Source organism: Arctopsyche grandis, chromosome 11, assembly GCF_051622035.1.
Source record: "Arctopsyche grandis isolate Sample6627 chromosome 11, ASM5162203v2, whole genome shotgun sequence".
In the NCBI taxonomy this organism is placed as follows: Eukaryota; Metazoa; Arthropoda; class Insecta; order Trichoptera; family Hydropsychidae; genus Arctopsyche; species Arctopsyche grandis.
This window is the reverse complement of record NC_135365.1, coordinates 13,871,389-13,894,950: the sequence shown is the minus strand read 5'-3', so window position 1 is coordinate 13,894,950 and position 23,562 is coordinate 13,871,389. Positions and strand designations below refer to the sequence as shown.

Below are 23,562 nucleotides of genomic sequence, written 5' to 3'. Positions count from 1 at the left end.
AAACAAATGAAAAAGGTAAATACAAAATAAACAAATGAAAAGGAAAAGAATGAAAGCTATAATATGATTAAATAGCACATTACTTAACTAAACTAAAGTATAAAAATATTGGAAATATTGGAAAAATAGAAAAGGAAAAGAAATGAATCAATCGGTCAAGATTTTAATAATGATTTCAAAGTTAGTGAATTCTGCAAAGGAATATACGAACTGTAAAAGTGGATCAAAATTTAGTGCACTATTTAATGTGGAATCAATTGTATCCACATATGTATTTACCGCATAGTTGATAATTTATTATACATATTTACTATCCATGTAAGGCAGATAATCAAATGTGATTTTAAATTATTAAATATAATTCATATATTATTTTTTTCATGACGAAAGTTCGATGTAATACTTAGGTAGTAAATTCGACATGCACCGACAATTTGTAAGAAGAATTGGGTTCGGTAATTTCGATAATGAACGACATTACACATTTTTTTTATTGTTATTTAAATTATTACTGGGGCACTTGGAGTAATTTTCCCGTCAGACAAATGTGTCTTATAATCGAAATTGATCTTAGTTTATTACACTTCATAAGTGCGAAATGCGAGCACACTTATGCCACTACCGTTAACGTTGAACTCTTAATTTTATTGGTGAGCTGGTCCACATATGCACATTTCTGGTATTTATTACATCGTGACTTTGTTGTACGGTGCAAAGTATGAAATCTAAAACCGTATTAAAGCGATATAAGCAAGTTTAAAAAGTAAATAATAAGGTTTCTGTAACAAACATAGCCACTTTAACCCGGCGAGGTTCATTATTCAAAATGTCAACGTTGGGCGCGAAAGTTTCATCGCTCTTATTCCATTGTTTATTGTTTACTTTGCTTTTTTTATATTCTTCAGAGTGACGGCGGTATCCAAATGTAGCTTTTTACTCTTTTTAATTCCGTTTTGTAACCTTATAAGCGTTTTGATTAATTAAACTTTGGTACGTCTGCGTACAGTTGCACGTAGCCCGTAAACATGGCTTGTATTATGTATATATGTAGGTACATTTGAAAGCGACTTAAGCACGAACGTTAACCCGAATATTTATGACAGATTATATCAGTTTCCTGCCCTGTGGATATTGATGTGTAAGTTGGAAACGTACAAATTATACGTTTCCGGGGTCGTATTGAGAATATCAAATGGTTTCTACGATATTGAACGCCTTGAATCGGCCTACAATCATTTTTCAATGTATCAATACAATACATTTCTACTATTTATATTTGAAAAATTTATTCGATTATTTTTTATTCAAATAAAATATTGTTTAATTTATTTTGTTTCTCGACCATTTTCTTCGTGTGCAATGTTTCGACTGTCTTATTTTGCATAATGTATTATAATAATACTTTTATTTAATTTCAGGTGGTGTTTAATAATTGATTATGTCACGATTTGTTTTGTCAGCTATTATACAACACTAGAGTGCGATTTATCATTAGAACAAAACCAATATGGGAAATAACTCGAGCAGTGTCAGCACGATGACGACCACGAATCGGAAGTGGAAGACCGGAAGATGGAAGAAAAAGTCACTTTCCGGTCATGCAGAATCTTCTCGAGTACTGTTTCTGCTTTATTTGATACACAGGACTTGGAACATTGTCGTCGATCATGTTGATTCGAAGAGCGTCCAAAGGTTATATATAATATACATATGTATATGATACAAATTTGAATGAAACTTTAATGTAGTATGAATATTGCTTGTTCATTTGTTTGTTGGTATTCAATTTTTAATTCATATAAATTTCAGATGGAAAAATCCTAGGAGGCGTCAGGGGTCTGAAAGCGATCCTCACGAGTCTGATTTCGCATCTCAGTATTCGTTTTGCAGTTGCAGCATATGCGGATGCCACGATGATTGCCTTTCGCAGTGCAGGTAAGCAGTTGTTAAATTATAAACTTGGCTGTAACGAAGTTTCCTACGCGCTATAAACCCCCTAGTACTAAATTACTTAAATATGTATGATGTTAGCCACGAGTGTGGAGAGTTTGCTTTTTATTTTTGCCTCTGCGAAAAACTTTCGTGAATGTTTGTTGTATTGAAAATATAAAAATGAAAAATTATTCTAGCAACATCCGCCCCCCCCCCCCTCTCCTAAACAATACGACCGAGTGTTGATAAATTAAATTCTGTACGGAAGGCGGAAAACATTTTCTTTTTACGCGAACCGGTCCAAATTCGACCCGGTTTTCCTTTGACGAAACTCACGTACTGTGAATTTGCTTAGGGACGGGTCACTGGAAAATAACGTTTTCTGCGCAGTTTTCCGAGGGAAATTTTTCGATCAGGGGCGCCTAACCATCTGCTGCGACCATAAATCATATCAACGTCGTTGTAGTCCGTGTAGAATACCAGCCACCGAGGCGTAATAAATCAGGACACCTCTCGACAGAGCACACTTTTGATGAAGGGGTTTGTTTGTGTGTATGTTAAATAAAAGCTCGGATTCGAGTCGTTTGAATAACTGACTCGTTTGAATTTAATTATATTTCCAGCTGGCGTTGTTTATCTCTCAGTATGACCGCAAAATGCGATAGTAGTTCTTTGGAAAAGCCACGTTTTATTTTTTTCTCCAATTAGCCCGAAACGTTTCGGCCCATTCCTTTCATAATGCTTTCGTATGTATGCGGCTACAGTATTTAAATAAATATATAAAAATAAAAGTGTTCCAGTTTTCGCGGTACTTTTTTTCACGGTGTAGGTTGGTTTTTGTCCGCTTTCGAAAAATAATTCTGATACCTAGGAATTTATTTTATTTTCGTTAGAGATAATAAATTCTGTATTTGCGCCGGCGAAGTGGGCACTAAAGGCTATAATTGCGCATTACGAAAATACTTATTTAAGAAGAGAAATTTACACCAAAGCTTTAGAAATGCTGACCTGTACTGGCAAAGCTCCAGTGCCGCCCGTGACTAGCATTCAGAATGCACTCAGTGCCACGCAAAAGAAAAAGTGAAAATGCAATTCTTTATTTCCTATCTTTACGGTTGAAGGGATTTACGTTGAATTGAAAAAAAAAATAATAAAACGTGTACAGTGGGGATGAAGCAAATTTAAATGATTTTTGAACTAAACAATTATAAGCATATGTACAAACAAATACAAAAATATCAATAGCTAAAATAATAACTAGTTATTTTTCTTTCAGTTTAGATAAATAAATAAATAAATAACCACTTATAGCAAAACTGTATGTAACTGAATATAATATTTTGAATAGTCTACATTTTCATCCAATTGTATTTGTAGGGGTCGGGTCTCCTGCGAACATCAATTCTTGTAAAAACGAACTCATCATCGTAATCATCGTACTAGGATCATCATTGTAATCATTCCGGAAACAATTTCCAATATTTCTATCATGTTATATGACGTATCTCAACTTTTAATTCAATATTTATTTTTTTTGATAATTTATTATTTTATATAAAATTATTTTCCTACAATTTTTAATTCAAAGGGTTTTGTTTCATTCCATATATATGTATGTAGCTGTGATAAATAAAATTGATGACAAATTCCGTATATTCCAGTAAAGAAACGAAGAGTTCATTTAACGAGAATTGGTGAAACCAGGCCTACTGTATTGGTACATACATATTAATTCAAAATTAAATTATATTTAAAATTGGTTGTTAATACTAATGATATTTTAAATAACGACCAAAATAAATTTAACTTAAATTTATTATAAAATTAAACGTCTATTATATAGTGACATCTATGTAACAAAAACTAAACAAGTATTAGCTAAGATACATACCAAATAAAATAATATAAGCTTTAATTTTTGGACTATAGATGGCTCTTTACAAACCAAGTTTCATATTTTTAGAAAACTATTTTAATTGAATCATCATTATTTTTATTTAATGCAATTAATTCAATTATTTAATTTTCTTCAGTTAGTTTGCAAAATTATGAAAAAAAATTGAATCATGACTCGAACTAATTCAATTTTTCCACCGATTAAATGCTGTCGCACACTGTGAAAACATGCAATTATTTTGCAATATAAATTTTTCAACGCGTGAAAGTTATGTAACGGTCATTGATTTCCATCAATTATATTATAATTGAGTTTGCATACCTCTCTGTCCATTTGGACGTTGGCTAAACTCAACGGGGATAATGTTAGCCCGACAAAATAAAATAAAAAAAATTGAAATCTTGTCACACACAAAACCGTCGAAAAAAAAATATTACGCTAATCTTAATTAGTGCGATAAATTTCGCCAGAGGAAAAAAATTAGAGGAATGTTAGATCGACAGCCGAATAAATACAGACGGCCAATTAATTCTGTCGTCGACGGAGATGGCGACCGTAACAATTTTATTATTCCTTTTCACCAATGTCAAATTCTGAATATATACATTATTATATGTATTACATTATATATTCGTACATATGTGTATTTGGATAATGGAATACAATCACGCTCGTTTCGTGCAAGAATTCTTATGACGCTCGAATGCCATCACGCTTCATTCGATTTCTCCGCAATAATAAATATTTTTGTATTTTTATTAACGTCAATGCGCAGATGATCCAATATGGTATGAAGTCACACTGACTGCGACAATTTGGGGAAAGGAAAGACCTGTGATTTGAAGGTGCATATTTCATATTTTATTAGGCTTTTGTTCAATTGGTGATCAATCGTTGTACAAATCTTATAAAACATTGGAGATTTTTTGAGAGTGGAAATATGCATATTTTATACTAAATGGAATTAATTTGTAATTAAATTATGACAACAGAAATTATATCTGGTTTTAGTACAGTCAAAAGTTCTAGTAGTACTTGAATTGGAAACTACTTATCCAAACAAATATACAATACAAAGTTACATGATTACAGCGGCATAGTTTACTCAACGACTCGGACGCCATTGAAATTCTGCTGACTCTTTATGGGATGTTGTTCATGTCAACTTAGAGTCTTATGCAATTCTCGAACCTCGCTTTTCCCCGTCCGCAAAGCCTTATTTATACTGTCGCTCGATTGGAAAAAAATATTAATACGGTAAAATAAAAGTTATTCCCATTCGCTGTACATGTCCATCCGCAGGTATATATTGTACGTATGTATGCATGTGGAGGGAAGAGTATTTTTTATACAGGTCGTAATTGCCAACTGTGCTAATATGCGGTTTGAGCTGTCGTTACTCTCGTGCCTGCCGGAAAAATGCTGGTCAATTTCCCGGCTATTCCCGAAATACCGCCACTGACCGCAGAGTGTTAATAAAATCGCCTCGTTCCATTCGCAAATAATAAATATGAGTTGCGGTTGGCGCGGCAATTACCAGTCGATCGTAAAATTAGAAACTTCCTCTCTGGTATTGTGTGTATATTGTCGATTGTATCTAGATAAGCGTTCAAATTCAGCAAATGTACTGTATATGTATGTATGTACATATTGGTATATTACATATAATATATACATATGCATAAGCAGATACGTATGAAAATAAGTTTGTATAATGTAAATTCTATCTATCATTTAGAGGACTATTTCCTGTTTTGTGGGCTGATCCGTATGAGCATATGTAGACTTGTCTTTAGTACACGTCAATGAAAAAATAACATTGTGCAGATTCAATTCCATTGATTCTTTTTTGTCAATTTTTAAATAAATGTATTGCCTTTAAATTTTTAGGGTTTTTAAATTGATATTCAATTATTCTTACATACCTCTTCTTACTTTCACTTACGATTATAAAAAAATATTTACTAGCTTCACTCTGTTATTTCAGTGACATTCTTGCCCGTCTAAAATTTCTGATCTGATTTTGAACCCCTTCCACTCTTTAGGTCGCTTTGATATCTTACCGACATACCAGCTAACATTCAAGTAAGCTAATATATCTGACATGAAGCTAGAGAAGTAACTAGATCATTATTCAGTTTGAATCTCACAAGACTACCTTTTCTTCTCATGTGGCACGTACCAATTTGATGGATTCGTCGCCTGTTGGAAGGGGCATCAAGCTTCTCAACCAGATTTCTGTTAGCTTGAAATTGTTTAATCTAAAACACGCTGATCTGGTTGAGGGATTGTTTAATCTTATATCACAACGCGTTCTATTACTGTATTTTTTTTCGTATTATTGTATCCTTTTTTCCCTTTATTTGGCTTAGCCATAATGATGACGGAACTAATCTGTAATGTCGCTATGGCAAAAAATGAAATAAAAAAAAATGTAGGGAAATTATATAATTGTTTCTAGGCAGTGCAGTATGGACTTTACTAAAAAATGTCCATCAATATTCGTTATATTATGTTTTGAAATCAAGTCATATGTATGTATGTACAATGTACATACATATGTAAATATATAGCTTTTCCATCCATATGCACTTCGCTATTGACTTATTTTTGTTTGTGAAAAAAAAGTGAATCATGAAAGTCATATTAGACAAATTAATGTTCCTTGTCCTTCAGTATCGAAATAATAAATCGTTTTCGAGACTTTTCCATTCTATAAATAAAATATAAGATGGTAGGCGTCAATTGAAACTATGTAAATGCAAAATATATTTAGCGGGTAGGCGTAGGACTGCATTGAAATGTGACACATGATAAAAAAATCTTCTTACATATTCCTTTTTTATTAAACGACTGTCGTTCGCTATCATATAATTGAAGTGAAAACTTTTTATTGTACGCTGTGTAATGTAAGAATCTTTGTATGTATGTATGTATACCTACATATATATTTAATGTACTATTGTCATGTCTTTGGAATACGTCATTTATTGTACATAGTTTACTCGTACGATGCGCGTATGTAGTTAAGGCGAGTTCAATCGATGTTAAAAATGTTTTTATTTTTTTTATATATATTTTTTTCAATCTCGGTACGGCTTGGTGTACTTTTGGAGTGGCGAATTATTACTTTGTTTGTTTTTAAGTGATGTCTCGTGCATTGCATTGTGTGCGTCGATTGAAAACCTCTGTACGAGTGCATTGATGCAGTCGAAGTGCAGTGTTTAATGCGCTCTCCGGTTGCGTGACTGCAATCGAAATGTCTTCATAGACTCTGACAACGAAACTGGGGAATTTGTCGCAAAAAATACAATACGTGCTTGCTTCGTGGTGATGGTAGGTTGGTTTTAAAATTGTAATCGTGCAGTGAGTAATTGTTTGTATTGACTTCTAGTCGAACGAGTCGACATTTTGTCTATCTATGTATGTACATTAATATGTATGTTTGTAGATAGTACGATTTTGCATAACGGGCGTATACGTTTGACGCATTTCGTATGAAAGTTGTCGAATGTTTTGAATGAAAAAATCGCACCGGTTAAAAAAGTGTCGACTTCGAACGTACACCGAGAAAGAAAGTCGATTTTAAATCAATTTATTTTTTCTGTACTTATGAATAAAAATGAAATTTTATTCGTGAGTGTAAGCGTTCGTTCGTACGGTGATTTTTATGCGAGTTTGACCACTGATTTTCGTGCACTATTTACGTGTTGATTGTGGTTGAAATTTGGTATTAATGTTCCATATACATACCTTTTCGCGTGCTTTAATTAAGTTTAACTAAACTTTAAGAAGTTTTCTCCTCGTTGCTGTGAGAATTAGATGTTGATGTGGTGGAGAACATGATTTTTCCAACACTTGTACTTATTTATTTCAATATGTTTACTAGTTACAAATTTACAATGTTAAAAGTTAGTGTATTCTGAAATACAATTTGGTGGAACAAATTGAACAAATAAGAAAAGTAGCAACAGATTTATTAATTCACAATTCAATATGATCATAAAATCATATTAGCAATGATCGTTTTGTTTCCTTACAACCTAAGAGGAAAATTTATGATTTATGTTTTTTGTTTAAGCTTTTGAATTATATAATGAATAGTCTTTATTTATTAAGTTCGATCCTAATCCAATTTGATCCCTCCGCAATTCTTCATTATTTGACATTTATTTATTTATTTTATTCTAAGCAGACCATTGTGGCATAACAGGAATTCCTAAAGCGCCACAATGGTCAAAAAATATAACACAAAAAAAAAAAACAAAATAACAATTAGACATAAATTAATACATAACGAAAATAATATACTCATCAATTATACATAAAAAAAATACATTTGAACATAAACATAAATACATCCATACATAAACATAAAAAATAGCATTTAATAATAACAGATAAAGTAAAAATATCAAATAAAAAATATAGCATTAATTACATTAATCCCTGTTCTACCAACTATTCCTGTAAATCCTTTTTATTTAGATCTTGCTCATTTTTTAAGAATATTCCCCCTCATATTGATCCTTTTCTTGCTTTAAATTTCTATTTTTTTATTAAATTTATTTTCTTCTTTGTTTTTATTTATTTTTTCACTGTCGTTAGAAACTTTTTTGGTGTCAATGTTATGTATATACGTTGTAATGCTGTTTGTTTTTTTTTAATAAAATAAAAATAGCCCTGAACATCTATCCTTTGGTGTTGATAAAAATAAGTTACTTAGAAATAGGCTACAATATAAAAATGATCGGTCGTTTATATACATATGTACATATGTATGTAGAATTTATTGCTTTAATTGTTTATGTTAAATTTTAGGAATTGAAAAATATTACTTTAGTCGATCCGATGTAGCGTGAGACTTAATAGAACCGAGCATGCTGTCGCATTCGTGCATGCGTTGTAACATTGTAAGGACGTAAAATTATTTCCGTATTTTTTTTTAATTACTTCTTATTTAACAATAAATTATTTTTACAATGTAATTCAATGCACGGTCTTTTATAATATTACTTCTTTTAAAATATCTTTTATAATATTATTAAGTTTTGCTGCCCATAACATGACGTTGACAATTGCTTTTATCGTCTAAAAAATATAAATTTCCATTAATATAAAATATAAACGTATTCCATTAATAAATAAATAATATCAACAACTTGCGTATTTTATATTAAAACTTTATTAATATAAATATTTCAAAATACAAAACACGAACTCAAAACTAACAAAAAATAAAATTCAGATTCTACCAACCGTTATACGCACGAACAATGTTGTATTCCTTGACCAAAATGAAATGCGAAACTGAAACTAAACATCGCGGGTCGAATGAGGGTGAATGTTCTAGATCGATTCGACTACAATTACTTACTATTCTTTGAGAATAACTTAGTCTATGTAATTTTTTTGTTTGAAAATATAATTTAATCTGAATATGCTTCTATTAAAAGTCTTGAAAATACTTTCATAGGGACCAAAGGTCTACTCACCAGCTTGTAAGATATAGACGTGTGCGTATAGTCTTTTCTAGTGTAACGACTGAAGCGGAACTTTCAAAACCCATTAAAATAATATCGATAGAATTAATTACAGCGTAACACACCAGTCGATGATTAATTAAGACATAAAAGAACATGTAGCATTCTGGGTACGTTATCAATGTATGTATTTTTTTATCATTTTGTACACATATTTTATTGAGAGGGATTAAGGCGATTTAACAAGGGGCGGCGGCATCGTTAAATATTTCGCAACCGGAAATCGGTGATTTAGAAGACGATCGTGTCTTCGGTTTAATTGCGGTGTGTGGCAACGGGAAGATTTGAAAGATGATGCAATTCGGTTTTTTTTGCTTACGATCGCCCTCGGTTTGTTCTCAAGCATTTTTATATCCTTGAATATCGGGATTGCCACACAGAATCGGCGCGATGCGATATTACGTACTTAATTTCCCATAGGATATACGAACATCCTTAATGTTTCGTGCTCATCGGACATGTCACGTCAAAGCGAACATCCGCCGCGAAAAAAAATATATATAAATGAGATGTCGAAATCGGCTGCGTTAAATTTCTCTAAAATCAACGGAAGGGCGAAACATCAATTACAATTTCGCAAATTTTCAACGCTCGCAATTACAATTAGCTGTCAAATAGTGTTATAAATGTGATTCAAAAGGTAAAAAAATAAACAAAAAAAAAAAAGTTTTGCAACGGCTTGTTCAACGAGCGTTAAGGGGCTTTTAAATTGTTTACAATTTTTCGTGAAAATTTGTGTTGATAAAGTGCGATTGAAATGCGCGTGCTCAAATCCGCCGTTTTGCAATCGTATTGATTGATGTTGTATGTACATACTCTTTAGCCTCTTGCCGTTTTCACAAACAGTGAAACTTTTAACCTTAGCTTCTATTAAATAATTATATGATTGTGCGTTTATCGGAGAAAACTCGCATTGATGACCCATATTTAACCTTCGTCCGGTCTTCGAAGTCGTTTGACACCATTTGGATTTTCACTTTTCAACGATTGTTGTATGTGACTTATCTAACTTTTCATATTAATTATATCTACATAACTTAATATGTATACACATACATATATCTATACATAAGAAGAGTAATCTTCCGTAGGTTCAAAGAGAAAATAATATTTGTACAGAAAGTTAATTGCACTTACATTTCTACTTATAACTTGCAGTTCGATTGATTATTCAGAAATAATAAACAATATAAAAGGGCAAAAGTAATGTATCTGTTACAGTTGAAGTGTATCTTCCAGTTGCAATATATTTTGACGAGTTGGAATATATTCCATCTAACCTGGAACCAACTACCGTTTAAGTTGAAGAGAATTTTCAGTTTTAATTTATTTTGAATATTTGAAATAGTATATATTCCGTCTAACTCACGTTGGTTGATTCATATGACGAATTTCATTCCAACTGGTCAAAATATACTACAACGGAAATACAGTTCAAATATAAGATGGTACCAGGTTAGATGGAGAAGTAAGGTTTTTGAAAATTATTACTAGTAAATTAAAAATTAATACTAATATATAGCTATTAGTAAATTGAGTTGGAAAGTCACATTTTTTGTTTTAAACACATTCTTAGAGTTATTGTAATATGTAAGATACTCAGTACCATAATTCGTAATACCTTAATAATTACTTAAACTAATTCGTTATATCAACACATTATTGAATTCAAAGGCATTTTTGAAAACATCAGAACTGTCAAAACTCAACTGTTATATTACAACAAGTGCACTTTGTTGAAAGTGTATTTGTGCTTGTAGAGTTATAATTCACTAGTTGAATTGTATGGGAATATGATTGACCTAAAACGCCAGTTGGAATGTATGACAACTGAAAATACACTTCTACTGCAACATATTGACTAATCACTTGATTGTTACTAATTGCTTTGCTTAAATTTGTATTGTAAAAAAATCTCTCCTAAATAAAATTTAAAATCATGAATGAATCATATCTTCAATGTATGTACATATGTACATATAGAATCCATGCAACTTACATATGTGAGGTTTATCATTATGACACGCCGATAAATCACCAAAGCGAATAATGAAGTCGTTTGTAAAAGACCGTGGAAAACTTCTCGGAAAAATCCCGCAGGATTTGCAAACCTGATCAAAATTCAAGTTCAATAAATACACGTAACACCGACCGAACGAACGAACATGTTCGGTGCTGTTACGCTCATTGAATATCAATATTTTGTCGTATATTATAATATATTACATATATTTGTGTATATACGACGTACATACATATAATGTGTCTTCATACACCTCCGTATAATATATCGTACAATTTTTCCGGTAATTAAGCCTCGGTTAATTTTTTTCAAAGCACAATCTTAAATTTATAACTTCCTGTCCGGTGTGAAATTCGACGCTGACGATTAAGGTGCAAACGCGACGTGTTGGGAAATCATTGTTTATGTGATTTGACGAAATAGTGGTGGAAATGTTTCAATGACGATCGGTGAAATCTTACGTCGCGTCGTCGCCTTGACATTGAATCTCGTCGTGGTTTGCTCTTTTTCTCGGTCAAGTACGTGTGATGCGTCGATTTGAGAATTGACAAGGACGCTGTGAATATTTATTTACTTTGGTATATCTATGCATTTTTACTATATGGATGTGCATGTATATACATAACATTGTGAAGATATGTACGGTATTTTTGATATGTATCGTAAAATTTTAATGAACTTATGACGCGTGTATCTTGCAAAATAATCCGTTTTAATTAAAAAAAATTACTTTCTAAATTTGTATGTATATATGTAAATTTTGATGAACGATAGGGTTGATAAATCTACTTACAACGCGGAAAATGTATCATATCCAATAAAAGTTGCATTATTTTTTTTTAATTATTAATATCTTCCGTGTTTTCGCTTTCTGCTTAGATATGTATTTTTTTTTATTTATTATTGAGATTATATTTAAAATTAATTTTCACTTTGACTTAACTGAAAATTGTAAATGCGATTTTGATTTTTAAACGATTTTAATTATTACTAAATTATGTTCACAATACATCTTAGATATATATTTTATATTCAATACATATATATATATATATATATTTTAATAGCTATCGATCTACTGATCATTTTCTATTTTACAATGTTATTTTGTTTTTGTGTTGTATAGTATTATATTATTCTAATGTTAACGTACAGCATAATATGAAAAATATATCGAAAACCTATTTACAATTCTTATAAATGCTCATAATACATTTTATACGTAATATTAACCAAGGACTCTCTAAAGTCGATGATCTAAAACAGATTGTGTTTAGGTCATTTGTGTTTATACCTGAAGGGTATAGACATTTTATTGCAATCATCGAGACTCTTCACAAGTGTGCTAGTGTGGATATTAGTGATTTTGTCATATGTATAATCTACTGGTTAGTTTGTTAGTAATGTCTATGACTAACAAATGTAAATGTAATACACATTGACCAGCCATCACTGCTAGTTTTAACAATTTGGTAGCAAATCTATTTTATTCTCTTAACTTTGTACTCAAAACTATATGATATTGTTCAATTGTTCGTATTAACTTCATCAATTCAGCAAAATGGCTTCTTTATCTGTTAAAAATCGATGGTATCTATAAATGACTTTTATAGTTTCCTAAAGCCTTAATTTTTGAAGAGAATCATTTGGTTCTCAAAAAACCAGTTTCGAGTTTCAGTTTTAACCGTGCGTTCATCTCACTTTTATTTTTTTCCCGAACCTATTAAATGTTGTGTAATTTGTATCAATTTTTACATGTGTGATCTCGGTTATAAATTACGATTTTTTCTTCGTCATTTACAATTTCCCGTAGCATTGAACTTTTAATTGAATTTTCGACATAGATAAAACTCGCGTCTGATCCGTATTGTGTTAATCATACAGGGTGTTACGTACAAAGCGATATCGTATTACTCAACTGCACGTATCTCGTTACTATTGAAACACGAGGTGTGAGATCATTGGTATCGATTTTCAATCCAGCATTCTGTTCCAATGTTATTTTGAGTTTTTTTTCATCAATCGATAAATCCTTTCTTAGAGTAACGTACACGCATTTAAATATAAGGATATTATAAAAATCATTTGAATTATTTATGAAACATCAAACATTCGTGGCCATCACTCGGAACATCCTTTTATTTTCGTATGACATGTGTATTTAGAATATCAAAATGATATCGTACTAGTAAAATCTTTATGACTTCGTGTACTCATAAGCCTTCTGACAATACGTGACCACTTTTATAATGTAGGGACGGCGTAAACAAAGTGTAAAAAAATACATCCTTAAAATTTGAAGATGTGTTCTCGCCGTGAGAATGCACGATTTCGGTTTGGAACTTTTTTGAATAATTAATTAGACGTGAAATTAATTCGTTTTCAGCGAAGACATAGTAATATAACTTAACGATTATCAATTTACATATTCGTCGAATTATTCTAAGACTACGACGATCCGTATTTATTATTATTCACGTGATAAGCGTCGCTGGAATTCTGTATAATTTAAGTTAACGTTTATGCACCGGAATTCCTAGCACGCACAGCGATGAAATCTATAAAATTTGATATACCCGATGATATTTATTTACATTCTCTTGAAAAACTTTTTGTTTATATGATTTCCCGTTTAATTTTTGTATCAAAACTAATAAAGTTGATATGAGACGATAGAAACTCGTTTCATATATCGAGTTTCGCGAATTAATGCTATTGAATTTTCATGTCTTTATTGTTTTATTAGAACTGAAATGTATGTGTGTTATTCATATACATACTTGCTCTCTATTTTTTTATGATGAGTTTCGCTGAAATAATTTAGGACAATGAGGCTCTTTTCTTATACTAAACCACACATTCCCATGTTTAATAGAATCGACCTACATGAGTAAAATTTTGAAAACCACAACTTCGCGATTTTTTTATACATACAACCATAGATGCCAGAATATTGCATGTAAATAGCAATGTTTACAATTTCCAAATTTAAAATATTTGTTTTTATACTGTACAATTAAAAGGCTAATAAATACATCATGTGGGTTGGTTCCATAAGAGTTAGATTAGTTGATTCCACATTTGAGTGGATGATATTTTAGTAGGAAAAAATAATTTTTTATAACAATTTTGGTGGTCAAAAGTTTTTCCCGAAATAAAATATTATTCTTATTCTTTTTCAATATTGATATTTTCACATTAAGTATTAACAATAATTAAGTTCATTAAAATAAATGACGCATGTAAAATATATTTAATACAATCATCATAATCGGATTAATTTACAGCCATTCACCATCCATTGCTGCATGAGGATTCACCAACACACTTCCATTCGTTTCTGTTTTGCGCAACTCTCATCTATCTCACCCCACAATTTTTTTTCTAATTTCTTCAACCATCTTTCTTTCGGCCTTCATTTCAACCTTTTGTATGCTGTCGGTTACCATTCTAGCACTTCTTTTGTCCACTTTTCGTACATTCTTATAGCTACGAGGGGCCCGCCTATTGCCATTTCAATCTCTTTACTCTATCCACTATGTCCACAACCCTTTTCATATTTATCACTCACGTTTTCCGCTTCCTGTCTTTCCTCATTGTGCCGAGCATACAGCGTTACATACTTCTTTGAGTGCATTGGACCTTGCGAAGCATTTTGGCGATCGATGTCCAAGTTTCACATCCATACGTCATCACTGGCAAAAAGCATTGATCGAAGATTTTTTTATTCAGGCAGTGGCATTTTTTATTTAAAAACAACATTCATTCGACCAAATGCACTCCATCCTAATTTCATACGCCTCTTTATATCTTCTTATTTTCTACCGGACGTGTCTTTTATTTGACCTAAATATAAATAATTATTTACTACTTCGACTATTTTATCATATAATGAATTGCTAACAGGTAAGCTGCAAGTGGGTTTGTCGGCAAATAAATGCCTCGGACATTAATAATTTGATATATTATTTGATAAATATATTAAACTACCGAGTGTAGTTTGTATTGCGATTTGTAAAGTACATGAACAAACTCAAATATGTTCATACATACATTTGTATATAATATAAACCTTATAATAAAAACCGTCTATAGATGATTCGGTAGCCTCATCAATGAATTTTCTTCAAATGAACTTTTTTGGCTGAAGTTTTGATTTCTTTGTTGTAATTACATATTATTTCAACTTTTTCGACGCATGTACATACACATGTATGTATGTGCATATTTACGCGCGAAAATTGACTGCAAAGTTAGCGGCAGGCAACAGGTTGACGGAGCATCGTTGACCGGCGGTCGGCGTGCAGTTACTTCTCCAGTTGCTATTGCCGTTTACTTCGAGACGGACGTGTTCGTGTTCGTGTTCATTTTACGTTTGTCTCGTGTTTATCGTCAATCCCGTTCGTCGTTCTCGCTTTTCTATACACAATTCGCATCTAATTAATCGGGTGTGTGCGAAAATTTCGCGTGAAAATTCTATATACATATGTAGGTACATACAAGCACGCATCTAACCGATTGATTGGTTATCATATTGTTTCGTTGTAATCGACATTGTAGGATCAACGTTCGGGCTTATATGTATATGTATATAATGTACTTTGAACTTATTGATGAACTTAATGGTTACGTGCTAGTGAACCTTCAGACTCTCATATGTAATAATTTATCTGCAAAGATAGTGGGTATATTCTAATGTGAAAAGTAAATATTTTGGAATCCTTGTGGATAATATATATGGTGTTAAGTTTATGATAAGTTCACTGTGTATTATATGTACATATATATGTACGTATGTACTCAGTCAGTGCTATCAATTAGATAATCTGTCTATATTCATACATTGTATGTCTAATTGATTAGAACTAGATTAAATTTCGCATACTCTAATCATATAATATTTTGATTTGATTTTTTTATTGAAAAATTATTCTTTTGACTAGATTTGTAGCTCATTTTTAGATGTCAATGTAGAATACATATATTTTTATCTTGACGGTGTATTTTATCTCAAAATTTGCATACATAGGTAAAAATATAAAGTTTCCATTAATATTCACAATGCCTAAGAATTGATTACAAATACAATATTAGATGACAATTTCAATTTTTTCAAAACATTGAAAACTTGCCTTCGTGAGATAATAGTGTATATGGACATTTCAAGTTTTATAAGAAGTTTAATTTGTTTTGGTTTTTGTTCTGACAGATCTGTGTAATTTTTGCAATGTTTACTTTTTTAATAATTTAATTGATGGTTTTTGTGTGAAATTCCCCAATCGATTGATCAAACGAAGGACTTTTATTTCATAGAATGTGTTGCAAAAGTTCACATCAAACAATAGACACTGTGCAATGTATGTAAAATCTTTTTTTTTTTGTTTTTTAATCTGATCAGAAGAAAATTCAATATTTTTACACAATGAAATGTCGTTTGCAATATAAATCTATAATATTCTTAAAAAGAATTATCTGCATGACATAAATACGTCAAATTGTACAATGTGAAGAAAAAGCGTTTTTCTCATATTAATTCGAGTAGCAAACACGCCGAGAAAATATCATATATTCAATTAAACGCGTTATTCAACAATTTATCGCGATTCATTTTGTGCGACGAACAATAGTCGAATTTGACTTTATTAATACATGTGAATTAGTCAGTGGACACGCGTAATTTTTTAACGGATTTCGACCTTAATATACCGTACGAAAAATTTGACTGCACTCATTGGATCGTATTATTCTCTAGTGAAATTTATATAAAAATAAATAAAATCACCCGAGTTCAAATCGAAGCGATCGTGTCGAATTTTCCAATAGAGAAGCATGTGTTGTATGATTGGGTATTTTTTAGTGTGAAATTAAACATTGAAATATGTATATAAAAATAATTTATTTAAGTGCTTTTGGTGATAACGTGCGAATCACGATGTACAAATCGATACTTCTCGATCAAAATTACGCAATCGAATATCTATCGTTACAATAATAATTATATGGTTTTAATTTTAAACGTTATATCGACTAGCTGTTTATAAGAGCGTACAAAAACATAATTATCGTATAAATTCATACATACATACAAACACCGTCGTATATAAGTAATATGTAATGAAAACATAAAGTGGTGTCCGAGCAACCGTGAACTTAATAAGCGATACAGTGCGTGCCAATAATAGCGTTCAGACTTTCCCGCGAGATTTTCCTCGTTTGGAAAAGTTAGCCATTAAATAGTATCGGAACGCTTTGATATATAATAAATCAAAAAAATTATAATTTGAAATTTTGATATCACGATCTTGGATAGTAAAGTGGTCGAGCAATTCCGCCGGTTTAATTTATTTTAACGCTTTTTGAAACGATTAAGCGACCTGTTCGTTATAATAATAATAAGTATAACAGTAACGGATTTCAACAAACTAGTCGAAATTGGGTGAGTCTCTTAATGAGACTTCCCCAGTACATATTTTCGGACTGACGTTAAATGAAAAAAACTAAAAACATGATTATATTGTGTACATACGTATAACATTTTTGTCGACGGTATGATAATCGCTCGATTAGTGGGTAAAAATGGTGGTCGTTTGTTCTTCGCCTCGTTTTTTGGGTAATAAAAGTCCAATTTTTGGGGGCACAATGCGCGATTATGTTCGTACGAAACTGTATCAATTTCTTTTGACGGTATAAAAACGTATCTTTGTTTCTATTGTTGTTTAATTTGATGACCCATTCGAAAGAATGCCTTCAATACGTCAATTTAGTATACAAATCTCACGTCGTTACCGTTAAACCTAATTTATTTAATGATCGATGACCAAATCGCGTTGCAGTTCAGGTCGATCATTAAAGGCTGGGATTTTATTATGCAAATAAATTTCTATCTCGGACAATTGCGGTCAGTTTACTAAATTTAATTTGAATAACATAAATGTTAGAAAAAAAACTTATTATGCTTATACATATTTTCTATATAATATAGGGATTCTTTCAAAAATTATTATAATCATTACTATGAGAAGCGTTTTCAGTTTTACATTATTTTCACAATCAATTTTTCTTTTGAAAGGTATTATTCATTTCTAAAAAATCTATATAGTTTTATATGTACATATGTACATATATAATATTCATTATCAGTGAACAGCAAAAAGTATGTTAGGAGTACGATGTAGCATTACAATAAATCATTTATTGAATGGTAAGCAAACGCTTTATTTATATTTCGGTTATCCGAAAAAAATATATCTACCGTTTGATAGATTTGTACGTACATACGAGCAAATAAAACCACTCTACATGTGTATGTATGTACTTTTTTAACGTAAATAAAAAAGTTAAAACAAGTCGTTAAATTGATTGGGTACACGCGTCCACACATTGTTGATTTCTCAATTCAATATTGGATTGTATGTATTTGAGAGCAAAAACCCGCTAGTTTCTAATAGTCGAATTTTATTATATATTTTTATAGCTCGTAGCGTAAACGACGACAATGAGATACAAAACGATCTTAAACATCGACAAAGAGTTTATGTAAACCGAACGAAAAAAATCCGAGAAGTGACATTATCTGACTGAAAGTGATAGTTGAAATAGTTTTGATGAGTGATCGTGCCCGTAGTAGGATTTCTTTGGATTACTCAGCCTCAGTCGAAAGGTAAGACGACAAATATTATATTATTCTATTTGATGTAGGTATGTATGAATGTTCTATTTTTTGCTTCATCTATTTATTCTATAGCAGTTGGCATGTCAAAATGACGTTTTTTTTATCGTGCATGTCTAATATAGAATTCCATGCGATCGGTTTTGCTTGTGTAAATGATTAATTTGAAATGATTAATAGTTGTCGTTATAAACGCTTGTTACACTTGTATTGATTGTTCGTTCAATAAACAAATAAAAGCTTTCGTCAATCAATTGTTTCATTTTGCTATTTTTTAGTTATTTTTTTATTATTTATTGTATGGCAATTTGCTAATGAATTATTTCACAATATTACAATTAACAATTGCAAACTTAAACTAACAACTATACTCTAACATACTTAACAAAATTAACAAAAGTATAATTAGTAAATTTAAAATAATATAATATAAAGTTAAAATAATATAATAATATATGTAAATAATATATAAAAAAGTAATAATTTGTGTCTATCGCACGTAATTTTTTTTCAAAATACTTTCACCATTAAATAAGCGGATAATGTATCATAAGACATTCAGCAAAAAATCAATATTGTGGTTGAGTTAATTGCATAAAAAAAATGTTTTGTACATGTACAATGATGCTATCTTTATTTATACTTGTTTGAAATAGCATTATTAACTTAAAGATTTTTAATCGGTATTTAATTTTTCGAATACATATTTATATTAAATATTGTTTTTAAGGAAAAGTTTCTGCTTGTGAAATTTAACAAGATTTAGCAAAATGCTTGGAAAAAATATGCAAAGTTATGCAGATTGAAACAAAAATACACTAAAACCAAAAATAAACTCCCATATTATCGATCAAATTACTTTCATTATTTAGTATTAGAAACATTGTGAATGCAAAATACACGGACGATCTTCAAACTCTTGATATTAATCTTTCAATAATTGTATGTACAATATATACGCTGGTTGATTTTCCAATAAAAAAATTTCACAATATCATCACAATACAATGATAATGTAAATATATTCAAGGACCATACTCGATATAAAATATCCATAGAGAAAGTGAAGAATTAAATTAAATTGATATACATACATATGCATGTATATATGTATTTCGTATATGTACTAGCATCAACTATTGAAAAAATAATTAGTATTTCATTGATCAATGTTTGATTACTATTTCCGTTTGCTTTCAAAATATCTGTGCATTTTTAATGGAATATTGTACACAACTTTGGAATATTTCAGCTTTCTCTTGAATATAATTATGTATCTTAAACTTATGGTTAGCGGGCCGGGTTAGGTTTAACCGACCAACACTTGTACACAGCCGTTATTTCGAAAATCTTAATTCTAATAGATGATTGGTGCGAAGGTGTTTTATAAAGACACCGGCTCACGACGATAATAACCATAAAATTGTTAATGTGTTCGTTTTTATATATCCAAGCACATTGCGCAAATGCGTCTAGCCATCTATAAATTTACAATACTAGTAAGAACTCGCCCTGCTAATATATTTTTAAATGGATTTTAATCACAAATCCCTGTCAGATTGCCACCGAAACGGTTGATTTATTCGATGATTCGGCTATTAAATCGCAAAGGTGTTACGTAAGTTACGCAACCCAATAGAAGAGGTGAAGTTTGAGAGGTCAATCCGTTGCGCGAAGAAAAGAATCGACGACACTAATAAATGTGTGAGAATCGATAGGACTGTATATGTACCGGAAGTCGTGATTTTATCTCGATTGTTAAAACAGAGCTAGATTTATTGGTGTAATTTGGAGAAAAAAATGGTTTATTACTCGGCGATTACGGGGGAAAAAGTGCAAGAATTTGACCCGAGTTAAATATTACACGCACAACATTGAATTTAATTTCTCAATGTATATATGGACTATTTGAATGATATGTGTCAATTAAAATTTAATGTTTTCATATAAAAACTTGTGTGCGTTTGTGCAATGCAATATAATTTTGCATCGGTACCACTTAAATTGCATGTACCACATTCGCTAATTAGCCAGAACACATTGTGTATGAATGATTATTTATTATTTACAATAAAGATCGAGTTCGGACGAGTGTAAAAATGTAATTTTATTATTTTTATTTTATTATTTATGTTAAATGGTTTCGTATTTTTGGAGTTGTCTCACATTAGCGAAACGATCCGATGTAAAAGTAGGTACAGGAAGCCATCGCTTTTGTTGGTTTCGATCGCTGAAATGCGTATTTAAATGGTAGAATAAATAAAATATCTAAACGTATCTCACGAGAAAATCGTACTCCAAATTATGGTCAATTTTGCGGTCGGATCGACACAGGAAGGAATTGAAAATTACGTGCAATTTTTTCCCCACTTATTGCGCAATACGATAATATTATAATAATGAATGCTGAACGGTGTCAAATTCAAACGATCTCATAACGATCGCATTTTTCTTATTTTTTTATTTGCGATTTTTGAGTGGTCTATTTGTTGAAATATGGCGTTTCCAAATGCATTTCTACAATAAATATAATGCAATGTATGTATGGCATAAATTACGCACATTTCTTTTTGATCGTTACTTGTTATTTTTCGTAACATCAATCACTGTTTCTTTTATTTTGCTACACCCAGTTTTGTTCTAAATTTTTTTAATTAAGCCGGCGCATATGCTACTGTGCAATAAATCAGTTATAATTAATAACTTTTTGCTTTATTATATATTATAAATTGTTTTATATTATATTATGCGCATACGGTAATTATTCGCATTTCTATTTTCCATTCAGAAAATTGTATGCGTAATTTCAATTTGATTTTTTATTTTTTTTATTTTTCAATTTTCCCTATATCATTATTGAGTTTTATGGCCGTAATTTTGCATTGTAGTACCTATTATAATGAAATCGAAAGGTAATAATAATCATATAAACGAATTTAATGGATGTGAGACCAATTTCGACACAGTTGAATCTCACTTAAAGGAAATATTAATATATTTAAAGCAATATGATGTAATGTTAATATTTTGGTATAATAAGTACATATTCACCAGTTTATAGATTCCAATCAAAGTATTTTTATATTATATAATATTCAAATGCATACAATCTATCCATTTTCAATGTGAAGTATTTAGGTTAAAATCAAGGATTTCTTAAAATACACAATTAATAGCTTGACGTCTACTCTCACCATACGTTCTTTATTTTAGAGACAGTACGTTATTTTACTGCTCTATCCTTAAGATTTATTTATAATAAAATTAAAATTTATTTATAAAAATATTAGCGCCGAAATATTTCAAGATGCAATTCATAAATTTTATCAAAACCTGAATTGATTACACTGAGCAACAAAAAAATTACCGTAGCGGAGACTTATCAATCTTCACTAAATTTGAACCACTGAGTTTGAATATGACAATGATTTTGATTTTGTTTCTTCTTGTTTATGAAATATGAGCGCTTAAAAATTGCGCAATTTTTACAGTTTTTTGGCTTTTATAGTCTATAACTTAAAATTTGGTATTGCTATGCCAACAGTAATATAATCAATAATCAGGTGTTTTTTCTATTATTTGTGATTTTTAGATGCTTTAAAATAATTACATTTGACTATCTAGCGAATTTTAAAAGTCAAAAAATACTTTTTTTACACTTTTTTCCGTGATGTAATGAACTTGTTTTTATTATATTATATTTTTCACTTAACCACGTTTATAAGGATTGGTTTTCTATCTCAATTTTTTTTTATCTAAATGTACCTACTAATTCGAGTGGTAAATGTCAATAATTTGTAATAAATATGATTGTTTAAAATTAAAATTTTGTATGCTTATATTAAATTTTATAAACTTATAAAACATTTTTTTAAGCTATAAAACGAATCTTTTTTTTATTTTCTCCAAAAAATATGGTCATAGTATTGATACTACATATTAACATCATTATAAAATGGCATTCCATATCATACAACTATTAATTTAGTTTTATTATATTAAACGAAGTTCAGGTCCATAATCTTTCTTTCATTATTATCATTTTCGTGGTATATTATAAATATAATATAGACAAATAACCGTTCATGATAAGGATTTACATTCCTAAACCTTCCCAATATGACCCGAGAACGGATTTGAGAGGTCGACGCCGTCATAACACTTCAAATGACGTTTTGCCTTTTTAAGACATAATAAATTCGGATGACCGTGTAGTTGGTTGAATGAATATCTACTTATATGTATTTTTTTTATCAATTTCATCAATACTAGTTTTATAAGTGGTCACAATTATGTTGGAATAAATTGCGTCACGTGTTGAATTCGAACATTTGAACAATACCGACGCATCACTCGAATATTGATGTGCGATATTTTTAATTTTAATTTTTTTTTATATGATGTTCATTAGTCCAATTTTCGATCATACGAGAACGTTATTCGTATGCGTTAGATTACTAGATAAATCTACGAGTACCGTATAATTATTATGGTTCGT

The 23,562-nt window shown here is 30.5% G+C and overlaps 1 protein-coding gene across 2 annotated transcripts in view; it reads left to right on the top strand.

The window, feature by feature from the left end:
• mwh (multiple wing hairs) overlaps positions 1-23,562 on the top strand; it is a 124,119-nt gene that overhangs the window by 19,142 nt on the left and 81,415 nt on the right. Inside the window, exons 2-3 of one of the 2 annotated variants that reach the window (XM_077440904.1) lie at positions 1,419-1,692; positions 1,810-1,935. In XM_077440904.1, coding sequence (XP_077297030.1) covers positions 1,508-1,692; positions 1,810-1,935 — 311 coding nt within the window. In that variant the 5' untranslated portion in view covers positions 1,419-1,507. Of the gene's footprint in view, positions 1-1,418; positions 1,693-1,809; positions 1,936-18,869; positions 19,056-23,562 lie in introns of those variants that run through there. The other variant, XM_077440905.1, reaches the window with a different exon arrangement.